This window comes from Equus caballus, chromosome 1 (assembly GCF_041296265.1).
Source record: "Equus caballus isolate H_3958 breed thoroughbred chromosome 1, TB-T2T, whole genome shotgun sequence".
Lineage (NCBI taxonomy): Eukaryota > Metazoa > Chordata > Mammalia > Perissodactyla > Equidae > Equus > Equus caballus.
Window position 1 is genome coordinate 139,250,038 of NC_091684.1, and position 13,627 is coordinate 139,263,664.

The 13,627-nt window shown below is 45.9% G+C and overlaps 1 protein-coding gene across 6 annotated transcripts in view; it reads right to left on the reverse strand.

The window, feature by feature from the left end:
• Positions 1-8,736, reverse strand: part of DIS3L (DIS3 like exosome 3'-5' exoribonuclease) — a 28,042-nt gene extending 19,306 nt beyond the window's left edge. Inside the window, exons 1-2 of one of the 6 annotated variants that reach the window (XM_023655018.2) lie at positions 8,476-8,736; positions 6,822-6,975 (exon numbers count right to left, since the gene is read on the reverse strand). In XM_023655018.2, the coding sequence (XP_023510786.1) occupies positions 6,822-6,975; positions 8,476-8,614 (293 nt within the window). In that variant the 5' untranslated portion in view covers positions 8,615-8,736. Of the gene's footprint in view, positions 1-6,821; positions 6,976-7,157; positions 7,329-7,525; positions 8,206-8,475 lie in introns of those variants that run through there. The other 5 variants (XM_070270263.1, XM_014733934.3, XM_023655020.2 and 2 more) reach the window with 5 other exon arrangements.
• Between the last annotated feature and the right edge of the window lie 4,891 nt (positions 8,737-13,627).

The window sequence follows — 13,627 nt, forward strand, 5'->3', positions numbered from 1 at the left end:
CGTGAGTGTTTTTTCAAATGAGCACTTATTTGTCAAGTAATAAAAAGATTTTAGAAGAGGCTTCATAAATATCTGTAATTTATTATTTCAGAGAAGACACTGAGAAACCGTTGCCTGTTTTCTGACCCTGTCCTCCCTAGTTCTTGCTCTTTTTGTCGCCCATCCTACTCTATACGCCCCTAACAAAGCACCCGAGCTCAGTGCCGCTGTGTGTTTACATACTAGCCCCCTTACTAAACATCCTTCATTCAGCACGTATTCACTGCACTCCTTCTATGCATCAGGTCTTTTCTCCACTGAATGCCCCCAAGGGACACCAGCTAGACATCCCACGGCTGCACTTGGGCAGCAGTCCTGCTCATGGGGACACAGCAGAAGCACCCATTCTTCAAAAAAATCAAAACTAGAACTACCTTATGACCCAACAATCCCACTTCTGGGCAGAGAACCCAAAGAATTGAAAGCAGGGTCTCCATAAGATATTCGTCCACCCAAGTTCATAGCAACGCTATTCACAATAGCCAAAAGGTGGAAGCAACCCAAGTGTCCATCGACAGACGAAGGGATAAACAAAATGTGGTGTATACACACAACAGAGTATTATTCAGCCTTAAAAAGGAAGGAAGTTCTGACACATGCTACTATATGGATGAACCCTGAAGATATTATGCTGAGTGAAATAAGCCAGTCACAAAAGGACAGATACTGTATGATTCCACCCATCCGAGCTATGTACAGGAGTCAAATTCCTAGAGACGGAAAGTAGAATGGTGGTTGCCAGAGGCTGGGGGAGGGGGAAATGGGGAGTCAGTGTTGAATGGGTGTAGAGTTTCAGTTTAGGAAGATGAAAAGAGTTCTGGAGATAGATAGTGGTGAGGGCTGCACAACAATGTGAATGTACTTAATGCCACTGAATTGTACACTTAACAATGCTTAAAATGGTAAATTTTATGTTATATATATTTTACCATAATTAAAAAAAATCACTATGTTAATTGACAAAACAAAATAAAACAAAAAACAGAACCACCCATTTCAGTGGGATAAGTGCCCTGACAGGAAGAGTGCAGGGTTTGACCAGGACGTGGGAGGGATGGGGAAGGCATGTGGGAGGAAGGGACACCTGGGACCTGAAGGACGAATGACAGCTGACGGCAGACAGTATGCTTTGTCTTTGCCTCTTTGGTGCTTAACCCACAGCAGGCACCCAGCAAACATTTTCCAAATGAGTAAAGGAACCCACAACCCTTTGTGACAACAGTGATCCAAATACCACACGGTAACGTCTCGGAACAAACCCTGGCATTTTTAGAACCCAGTGACTCCCTTGCTGAGCTCCACACCCGTCACCGCATTTGTTACCACACCCGCACTTCGGACCCAGGGGTTCTCGAATCCTGTCCTCCCCAAAAACTGATGTCCCACCAGCCAGACCCAGGGGGTTTACCACCAAATGAGAGTAAAGACAATCCTTCCCAATGTTTAGAAAAATATACAACTGAACAAAAAGAATTTTCTCCATTTTAAGTTTCACTCCCATAAATTTTCCTTAGACTTTAGTGTGTGCTTCCATTTGTCAGCTCCCTATCAGCCAGATAAAACAAATGAACAAATGGCACAGAATATTAATGGAGAAAGCGGAGACGAACAGCGAATCACTCTGCGTGTGACAGTCGGGTTGTCCTGTAGGCCTGGGCTCATGGCTATAATTTAATAGTGTACACACACCACACAGTCGTATTTTTTGCCACTCAGGGTTGGTGGTGCATATGATGGAATGAGATATACGAGCATCCTGCATGGAGCCGGCAAAGAACATCATGGTGCCTTGAACAAGTTTGGCCTAAATGACAGGAGGACAACAGATTCAGAGAGTCAAGTTCAATCAAATTATCTTTAAGTTTTTTAAAATTTCCGTCTTACAGACGAGTAGAGAGAGTAGAGGAAACTCTACTTTCCCTGAACTGACTTAAGTCTTTTCAAAATTTCCATTATCCAAACATCTCGAACAATTTCTTAGGGGGACAGCTAAACATACCTTCTTTAGATGGATTTTTTGCTATTTTCATTCAATGACGGCCTTACCTACAGATGCAACGTCCCTTCCCCTGCTGACTGTACTCTTTGGGGATTGGAAGTGGGTGGCCCTAAACCAGCAGGGAGATGCACAAGGAATGAGTCCTGTATCCAACATTGCATTTCTTCGACCAGTTTTCGCAGAGCCCTGGTAGGGTCTTGTAAACTTGCTTTCAGAGGTCCTTGAGTTTCCCACAAGAATTTTAAAAGTTTGTTTCCATTTATAATATGCGATAATTTTTAAGACATTTTTAATAGAGTATATTTTGGACAAGCTGAATGACTACCTTCTACCTGCAATGCCATTTGGTGTCAGTGCCCGACCTTTTGGAGTCTCAAGGACACCTAGACTCATGACCTCCACCCCTCCCCCTCAGACCTCCTGCAGCGTTCCCTCGCTATCCAGTTCTGTAAGCTAGAAACCTTTATCCCTGACACCACCTTCTCTCTCACCTCACTTACCTAAATCCATTACTAAGCTCTCGAGATTTAAAAAAAATAACAGCTTTACTGAGATACAATTTACATACCATAAAATTCACCCTTTGAAAATGCACAATTTAATGGTTTTTAGTATAGTCATAGAGTTATGCAACCATCACCACTATCTAATTCTAGAACATTTCATCACCCCAAAAAGAAACTTACACCCATTAAGCAGTCACTCCTCACTTCCCCTGACCCCCAACCCCTGGCAACCACTAATCTACTTTCTGTCTCTTGGATTTACCTGTTCTGGGCATTTCCTATAAACGGAACCATACAATATACGATGTTTTGTGTGGCTGGCTTCTTCAACTTAGCATATTTTCGAGGTTCATCCATGTTGTAGCATCTATCAGTACTTCATCCATTTTTACGGCTGAATATTTCATAGTGTGGATAAACATATTTTCTGCAACCATTATCAGTTGTTTCCATTTTTTTGCCTACTATGAAGAGAGCTGCTACGAGCATTTGTGTACAAGCTTTTGTGTGGGCATGTTTGCAGTTCTCTTGGTCACATATTTATGAAGTGCTATAGATTTTACTTACTAAACAGCTCCTGGAAATGTCTATTTCTCTCCTTCTCTAAGCTACCAACATCTCCTATCTAAACTAAAACAATAACCCCTTCTCTTCTTTTCTCTATGCCTCTTCTCTACTGGCCTGGTAATCTTTCCAAAATAGCAATCTGATCATGTTATCCCACCCTGTTACAACCCTTCACCGACATGCTGAGGTCCATGAGGCCCAGCATCCAATCCAGGGCCTTCTTTCAGGTCCTGAGCATGCCACATTCCTCTCCCCATGACCTTGCATGGCAGTTTCCTCGCCTGGATGGCTTTTCTCCTTCCTTTGCCTGGTTTACGCCTACTCATCCCCGAGAGCTCGGTATAGGCAGCTCTCCCAGGAAAGCCCTTCCTCGTCTCCCCAACTAGTTTCAGCTCTCCTGGAGCCGCACCTTCAGCACACTTGTCACAGCGCAGATCTCCATCTGCTTGTGCAATTACCCGATCGCTGCCTGTCTCCCGCTCAAGACCATGTCTGCTTCTGTTCACCACTGCACCCTCAGTGAAAGCACGGCCTCTGGCACATTAGTCTCTCAATACATATTTGTTGAAGAAAGGAACACCTGAATATATGAATGAATGAGGTGGACAAGACAGCCTGAAAGAGTTATCAAGTGACCCCTCATTAAATAACCATTTGAGGATTGTCAGATGGCAGCATGTGTGATTATCCTGAACAATTAAAAACCTGAGGGGCCGGCCCCATGGCCCAGAGATTAAGTTCATGTGTTCCGCTTCAGCAGCCCAGGGTTCGCCAGTTCGGATCCTGGGCGCGGACCTACACACTGCTCATCAAGCCATGCTGTGGCAGCGTCCCATGTAGAAGAACTAGAAGGACTTACAACTAGGATATACAACTATGGACTGCAGCTTTGGCGAGGAAAAAACCACACAAAAAAGAGGAAGATTGGCAACAGAGATTAGCTCATGACCAATTTTCCTCACCAAAATACCCCGACATTTTTCATACTGTTTTGTACAATATGAGAACAGGCATTGCTATTATTGAAATCAAATTAAAAATCATATTAAATACAGAATCAGATTAGAGGCTATGACTTTCTATTGTTAAACTCAACTCTGGTGATTTCATTTCAGTAAAATAATGTTATCTGTCACTTTAATGTTCATTTGCAGTCTTCTGATTTTGTAGCTTTGTTTATTTAATCTGAAGATTCAATTTGGTTTTAGGGTTGTATTAAATACTTAAGCATGAGGACCTATACCTAGATTTATGTTTAAACATGTTAGAGTAACAATACAATAAAATAATTTAAATTAATGCTGGGTGTCCATGAGAATTTTTTTCTCTTAGAAACAAAGCTGATAACATTACTCATGTTGAGTAACACTGACATATTGGATGGAGAGTTAGCTCATGTGGACCCCAGATCCTCTCTAAACCCGTGATAGTCTATGATTACAGTCTTATGTTACACACTGAGAAACTGAGGCACGAACCATGAACTTTTGACACTCTGAAGTTACACAGAAGAATTCAGGAGGGGGTCAAAAGTAGAAAGCAAGGCATCCTTACACCAGACACTGACCAGATGAGGTATTTCAACTGACAAAGCTTTCCTAAGCAATAACACTCCTAAAAGCATATCAAATAGGATGAATTATTTACTAGCATCTCAAAAATCTCCAAGGAAGGATTGAAAGACAAAATGTTCCCCAATACTAAATGAAGCAGAACACCACAGAGCCTCTGCTAGGCCACATTTGGTTAAACCTAAGAAGTCAAATCACTTACGCTTAACACTATGGAGGCCAAATTAATAAAGCAAATCTGGATGTTATATAGTCTATGGCTATCATCAATTCTAAAGTTAGCTTTCCACATATGACACTTTCTAGGGTTTAGGTAACTTTGGTCATTGAGCTGTTTTAACCTGTTTCATCAGTTGGTTGCTTAACAGGTAAACAAAACGCCCAGTCCCAAACCTGCCTGATTCCTTTCTTGTCTTTTCTTCCTCTTCATCAATCACATTCATTATCTTGTTTTAAGACCAGTCTCAAACCTATTTTCTTCACAGGGCTTTCTGGCCTAATTCCCACACCCCATATTTACTTCTGCACTTTGCATGGTCCACATTAAATTATCTTGCACATGTCCAAGGTGTGTCATAATTACCTTCTTGCGTCTAACCCCAATAAGACAACAGGTTTGTTAAAGAGAGGGATTAAGACTTCTTTTTCTAACTCCAGAAGGAACTAGGAGCTCAAAAAGTGCTTACCAAATAGGAAAACCAGGGTGTTATCATATGGGTCTATTTCATAACTCTTCATCTTTAGTTTTCACATTTAGTGTATTCAGAGACATGGTAAAGCAATGGAAAACCAATAGTTTTTCATCAAGTTAAGTATTTTTGAAATGTTCAGGAGAAAAAAACATTTAAATTTCAATTCTTTGCTTTTGAATGTCTCAGGAATTGGTTTTTAAAACAACCCTTAATATTAAAAATATGTTAGAAAACACAAGTTGAAAAGGCTCAGCAGTGTGTTAGCAATCCAAATGATAACAACAAATTGATTTTAGTAGCAGAAATTGAAATATGACACTTGGAGCAGCATTTAAACCTAGATATGCATAAACATCTATATCTTCGTGTCTGAACGAAATCAACTTCAAGCTCATTTAAAAATATTCTATCTGAAAAACCTGCACCCAATCTAGATAAACGCACATTTTTTTGAACTGAGCATACGACGACAACTTATCATTTTCATATACAAATAAACATACTTCATCTTTTACTACCAAGGTCTGAAAAAAACCACATTTAAAAAAGAATGAACACATAGTTTCTGCTTTTTAAATAACTTGGAGTGTTAAGAGGTTGAATATATAATTCTAATATGCTGTTTCCATACAGTCCTTAAGTTCAAATCATAAATCTTTCCCAATGTTAAATGAAGCAAAACCGCTTTGTGGAGCACAGTGGGCCCTCCATATCCGCGGGTTCCGCACCCGTGGTTTCAACCAACCGCGGATGGTACACGTACGTACCCTGTTCATGATCCGGGGTTGGTTGAACCGGCGGTTGGTGCCGGAACCAAACCCACACTGACAGCGAGGGCTGACTGCATTTGTTCAAAAGGTGAACAACTGTTCTTCATTGAGGTACAAGGCAAGCATTTTAGACTGATTTCAATCAGAAATCTTTTGTTTAGCAAATACAGTTTACTATGGTTGGAAGTTACACCAGTAATCTAAAAATAAAACAAGTTAATTCTGGTTTCACTGAATAAATCACTACAAGTACAATTTGCATGCACAATAAAGGAGTCTAAAATTTAAAAAATACTCTTTTTCCCAAGGGGGAAAAAAGTAAGCTTCTGAAACAATGTATCTATAAATAAGATTATACAATATGTGTTACCAACAAGAAATAAGCAATAACTCTGCTATTATAAAAATGCAAACCAAAGGCCAAGAACCTTAAATTCCACATTTTGGGGACACTGCAGTTTACTGATTTTCAGTCAGATCTTTTAGCCAGGTGTTGAAATAGAAATATAAAATGTTACTGCGTTCCTCACTAGCAAAGAGAAGACCAAATTAGTTCAAAAAGTCCTTTCTGACAAAATAATGAATTCTTCCCTTCCCCCTCCAACGAGGGACCTTTTCCAAAGGGGAAATGAAAATCTATGCCATAAGTAAATAAATAAATAACGCAAACCAGATACCTCCGGCCTCTTTGATGCTGCACAGCTTGACAAGCCGTTTGCATGAAAATAATCCCCTTCAATTCCGCAAACTCAAGGATCTCCAAGTAATCTTGAACAATTTTCCAATCTGGGATCACATAATGAGTCACGTCACTAGACAAGAGTTTCCCATCTGAAGAATAATCCAAAATGAAAGAGATTAGATGACACTTGCAAACCTGGTTTATTTACTATTTCAATGTCTTGGGGCCCCGGTGTGCAAAATAACTTCCAATCTTAACTACACGGTGAAGTTTTTAAAAGACAAGATCAATCTACTTTGGTAGAGGGTCAAAGTTCAGGTAGATTCAGCACCTTCATGTTTCCAAACTGCGAGAAATAAAAGCTCAACGTGGTTCATGGTGTTGCCAGTGGAGAAGGGGATGAGTGATTTTTTAAAACAACCAAATCGTCAGCACAACCTGAACATTTCTCTAACTCGCTGACATACACTCACATTCAAATGGGGCACCCCAAAATATACATGTTAACCACTTGTTTACGCCCAGCAATTTCAAGTCGGTTCTGTCTCAAGTTTGTGGACACGCTCAGAAGTCTCCAGGGACCAAAAAGACGGAATTGACTAGAAAAGATGTTCAGTGCAAGGAAGGGCAGTGGTAGGGTTTCCACCCCGCCCGTGCGTCAGGGGAGCTGGGTGGCCAAGCTGTAACTAAAACCTTCACCTTAACAGAAGCTGAGGATTCCAAATACTCGCTGACAAGGACCACCACGCTCACCTCCCACCAGGGGGAAGAGATCCAGGGACCTTCCTCGTTAAACCGGCCACCCTTGCGGCCTAGAAACCGACTGGGGAAGGTCTAGGGCACAGCAGCCCCAAGCCTAACTTCCCACGACCTTCCTGTACCACGAGGGCCCAGACCGTTCACAAATCCCGCATGAAGAGGGCCGTCCTCTTCTGAGGGGCACGACGTCTGAGGCATCGGCGCTGGCAGGTCAGAATATTTGTGGGGAGCAAAGCAATGTCAAGAGGGCGCCACCAGATCGCGTGCCGCCTCTCACTGCAGGGCCAACAGCTCAGGACCTCCCCATTTCGCCACCACACGGTGCCGGGGACAGCGGCGGGCGGGCTCCCTCGGGGCAGGGGGCGCCCGGCTCTCGGCCGCCTCACGTTACCGGGCGGGCCCGTGGGGGCGTCCGCGTGGAGGCCCCGCAGCAGCGACCAGGCCCGTCTCCGAAGCTCTGGAGCCGCCGGCCCCTCGTTCCCGGCCCGCAGCCGGGCAGGGTAAAGCCAGGGCGGCGCCGCGGGCCTCGCGCTCCGCCTCGGGCAGTGCCCTTCCGCCTCCGGGCGGACGCTCGACCCCGGCCCCGCCGCCCTCACTCCGCCCGGCCCGGCTCCCTCACTCCGTCCGGCCGCCCTCGCTCCCGGCCCGGCCGCCCTCACTCCGCCCGGCCCCCCTCACTCCGCCCGGCCCCCCTCACTCCGCCCGGCCGCCCTCGCTCCCGGCCCGGCCGCCCTCACTCCGCCCGGCCCCCCTCACTCCGCCCGGCCCGGCTCCCTCGCTCGGCCCGGCAGCCCTCACTCCGCCCGGCCCGGCTCCCTCGCTCCGCCCGGCCGCCCTCGCTCCCTGCCCGGCTCCCTCGCTCCGCCCGGCCCTTCCCGTTGGGCCCTCACCGCTGCGGCAGGCGGCGGGCCGCGGGCAGAGCGGGCTGTTGCAGGGCACGCTGGGCCGCAGGTAGTGCTCCCGCACGATCCGCAGCGTGCGGCCCCGGAAGGTCCTCAGGAGCAGCACTTTCTCCCGCTTCTGCAGCATGCTGGCGGCGCTCGGCCCGCAGCGCTCCGGCCCCGCGAGGCCGCCCCGAGCGAGCGGCCGGGAAGCGGCGGGCGCGGCGCGGCGGCGGCGCAGGCGAGGCCGAGGCTCCGGGCCCGCCCCCTGGGCCAGGCCGGCCTGGGCTACGCGGGCCCCGGGCCGGGCGGCTGCCTGAGCGCTCCGGGGCGAGCGGGGGCGCCGAAACCGCGGTAACGGCCCCGGTCCCCGCGTTGAGAGCAGGAGGAGGCCCGCGGGATGGGAGCTCCAGCCCTTCCCCGGCCGGCGCCCCCACCCCGCCTCAGTTTCTCCCCTCCCACCATTGCTTGAGGGCAGCGGGGGATGGAAACCACTCAAAGGATTTAGGGGAGATAAAGATATATGTGGAAGCTAGTGTGTGTAAAGTCTTGTGAAATAAGATTTGGTGCAACTCTAAAGGATTATTATATTTTGTTTCTACCCCCAGGAAATGGGGCTGCTGTACTAATATGGGTAATTATTAACGTTTCCTGTTGGTTTTTCTTGCTGTCTCTGAAAGAGCTAAAAGATTAAGCAAGTAAGCCAGCGACTCTGCCCGCCCATTTTTTTCCCTTAAAAAAGTTATATTTATTTTTAATTTCATGTATTTTTAATCCATATAAAAATGCAAACGATGCAGGTAAAATGAAGACCAATCCCTTCCCTTGAGGTAAACACGATTCAACCCCAACTTTATGGCCTTTGCAGCTTCTGGCAGAGGATTCTCCTTTAAAGTTGTTGGAGGCACATGGTTTCTTCTGAGATCACACGCTTGGGGTTGGACAGAAGCCACAGTTCTTCGAAGCACTCAATGAAGACTTTTAAGCTGCACCAGAAGCTTTGTGTACAAGCATCCCATTTAATTTCCACAAGTCAATGGAGTTGGGCATTATTATCCCCATTTTACAGATGATGAAACGGGATTTGGGAGGTTAAGAAGCCAGAGTTACCCAGTTATTAAGTGGGGGAATCAACATTCAAGCCAGAATCTGGCTGAACCCAAGCAGGCTCTTAACTAATTACTGGGCTATTCCCAGATGAATAAAATACAGCTCTTGTATCTCAGGAATTTACAGTCTGCTTGTTGAGCTCTGGTTAAGGCAGCTCAACCAGCTGGCTAGGAAGATCAAAGCTTCCTCTTACTCTGAAGTGAGCAGAACTAGGCTGTCCTGTTGGATCACTTACTTTAGGGGAACATGTTAAAAAGAGTTATGGTCCCTCACTCATCGTATTTTTATGTCAAGCTATCTGCAGCCCGGGATGATATGAGTGAGATCCGAGACAGAACTGCACAAGCTAGGAAAGCGTTACAGCGCTGGTTCACAGGCCAGAGCATTAGGAGGGCCCAAAGGCAACCAACTGTAGGGGAGGCCTGCCTAATTCAGGAGGTCAGTGCAGGAGGCCCTCCTTGATTCAGGTCAGTTCTAGAGATCCCAGAGGGCGAACCAGTAACCAAATTTGTGCCTTACATAAAAATACTCCAGACAGCTGCCTACAATTCCCTGCAAAGCTCACCCATTTTCATTTTTCTTTTACTTCTGATTGTATGCCCTTAACATCTCTCTAGCATTTTGTAGCTTTAAACTTTCTCTGAATTGGAACTAATTATCTTTTAAGGAAGAGAGTATGTCTGGGGCGCTATTGAAAGTTGATTTTATCAGTATTTAAAATAATCCAAGGTCCGTCAAACACTTCCTTTGCTTGCATTGAGGCCATAATGTACAAATTACGTTCTTAAAAGCATGATCCTTTAGTTCTTGGAACTCATGATCTAAAATGGACAAGAATGTCTTTTTGTTGGTTGGTTTGTTCACAGACCATCTGATGCCTCTTGCATGAAAAAAAGATTTCTATATCAATCAGAATAAACTAGGTTATGCTGCGGTGATAGACAACTTCAAAGATCCCAGTGACTTAAAACAAGATGTTGCCTGGGTGCCTCGAGGCTCCATACTGTGTTGTCCATCTCCAGGACCCAGGCTGAGGCGGACAGTCCTGTGTAATACTGTTTGCTGTTCACTGGCAGAGAGCAAGAAGACCTTTAGACAGCCTTACACCAGCAGTTAAAAGCTCAGTCCAGGAGTGATACATGTCACTTGTGCCTGTTGGCCAGAGCTAGTCACATGACCACACACCCAACAAGGGGAGTGGGTGGGTGAGAGAATGGGCATGGGGGTGGAGAGGTGGGGAATGCTGGCAGGAAGTGCATTCCCAAGTCATAGCCTGAAGGCATAGTGCTGAAACCCTTTGGCAAATAGCATTAGTGTCAAACCCCTTAGTCCTAAATCTGTCTGCTCTGCCGTCACCTTAACGCTTGTACCTGTGAATATTCCAGCTCAGCGTCTTCTTGGGCATTCTACTGCTCACCTCTTTTTACATCCTTGCCCCCCTCCCCAATAGCCCCAATGAGCCAAGCATACATCACACATCACCTTATTCCTTATCACAATCCCTTAAGGTAAACATGTGATTTCTTGCGGCAGAGACTGGCTCTCTGATCACTGAATGCATGTCCTCTTTTTCTCTGGGCACACAGATGAACCACATTTCCCAGCCTCCCTTTTGCACACAGATAGGTGTGGCCACAGAATGTAATGGCACCGTTTCCAGGTCTGGCCCATAAAAATCTCCCACAAACACTCTTCTTTCCTGTTCCACCAGCTGGGTGCCAAAGCCCAGGGGATCTTGGAAGCCAGCACTGAAGACAGCAGACCCCCTTCCCCAATCAACTTGGGTTCCAGAAGGACTGTGCAGAGCAGGACCCTGCCTCCCCACCCAAGAGCATGCACAGGGAACTCTTGTAAGGGGAAATAAACTTTCGTTTTAGCAGCTAGCATTACCGTAATTAATACACCCCCACTGTTCAAAGGAGATTAAGAAACTTGCTGAAGAGTTGCCTTCTTGTTTAAAAACCCCTCTGGACATACTAAACATCCTGATGCAGCTGCTTGAGGATTCTACAGCAGTTCTAAATCGTGCAGTCCTCTGGGAGGTGGGAGAGCGGCAGTGGTCTCCGGTGCTCTGGTTTGGTCTGGGCTATGGGGCCACAGCAGTGCCACACTGGGAAGGAGGCTTGGCGGCTGGCATCTCTTTTCAGTTTTCCCTTTCTTTGCCAGTCCAAGTGCAGATGGACAGCCTGGTGCCCAGATAGCAGAGTGCTGTGACAGCTTTCAGCCCTGTGTTGCAGATGGAAAACCCTGATTGTGGCTTGGTTTCCCTGGTGCATGACTGCAGTCTTCTCCAGGCTGAGCAGCAGCGGCGCGCTGCCACTGCAGGAGTTTGTAGCGTCTGCTGCGTGCCTTTTTGCAGATGCACTCTGGGAGTGCAGACATCAGCAACCACGGATTATAACCAAAAGTTTAGCCTAGAGAGGGCGGGGCATCTTTTCAAAGGGCTAAGAGGACAGGGAGGTTAAAGGTGTAGAAGAAATTCTAGAAGGTGAGCTCCAAAGGCTAGAGTGGATTACTGAAGCAGGCTTTGAAATATTGTCTCTATTTATTTACTTACAATAGTACAGCACACTTGTTGCCATGCATTCCAACAATACTGAAGTATGCCAAGTAAAAACGTTGACATCCACTCCTCCCAAGTAATTTACCATTGTTGATAGCTGGTATGCATCTTAGAAGTCTTTCAATATAACCCAAAGTTTGCAACTTTTTGAAGAGCTTGTCAATCTATGCAGTATCAGCTAATTACAGCTAATGTTTCTCAAGCTTTTACGAGGTGCCAGGCACTGCTCTAAGCACTTTTTCTGTTTTCTCATTTAATCCTCAAAACAATGCCTTGACTATGATACTTGTTACTGTGGGGACCTGAAATTGGCCACCCCAAGATATGTCTCTTTGGCATCAGGATTATTTGAGGCTCCTTGCTTTTGATAAACTGGGACAGGCAAGGAGGCTCTGAGGAATGGAACTTGCCCTTTGTTAGGACACATTTACGTTTGTAAGGTAATCTCTATCTGTAAAAGGTGCCTCCCTCTCTGTACCAGGAAGAAGAGAGGCGATGACCTTCTCTCTAAAAACTCTTAATCAATACCAAAGGCAAGGACATAAAAATCTGCATTTTATTGTGCTAGTCTGGTAACCTCCTGTAACTGACTTCCCTCCCCCTCCCAACTTTGGCATTTCTTTAAGGATTAAGCATCTTTCCTTAGGCTAGGAACCGATTGCTGCGCTCACCTGTGACCGCCCAGCTCCAGACAATCCACTTGCCTCCTGCTACGCCCACCGAGATAGCAGACCACTACTTGCTGTGTCCATCAAGCCCTGTGCCAACAGGGCAATCTTGTGACTATTGTGGGAGGGACATTTCAATCACATGTGAAACACCCCGTTTGGGGGTATATAACCACTATGTGCACCCCACTTCTTCGGTGCCCTTTCTTCCTTCGGGAAGAAAGGCCCCGGGCCATGGTTCCTCATAAAGCTTTGTTTAATTTTCTCTTGCTATTCTGTCTCATGTGAATTTAATTCGTTCTCCGGCCAGATGAACCCCCATTTGGGGAGAGGAAATGTCCTCCTCCCCTACATTACCAACTACATTTTACAGGCAGGAAAATGAAGTAACGAAGGACTGAATAATTGCCTCAGGCCACACACTCGATGTGTGGCAAAGCCAGACCTGGAACCCAAGCAGTCTGGCTACAGAGCCAGGCACTAATGACACAGTCCTGCCACCTTTCAGCTAGTGGAGGGTGAGAGTTGAAGATGGGGTACCTTCTATAGTGGAGCAGGCATGAACTCAGTTATTTTAGGTTTAGAGAATTGGAAATGATGACATTCAAATAGTGACCCCACTACTTTCCTAACTCCCACGAGCCTTAGTGATTTCAACTGTAAAAGACAGCCAGCAGGACAGATGTTGCTGAGTATCGGTATTAACCAGTCAATGATTCTAAAGGGTCATGGAAGAGTCTAAAATTATCCCATTTGTCTGAAGAATCAGCCTCCTTTCATTTATGCTCCATCTCAGTGGCAGAGTCATTGGAGGACAGAC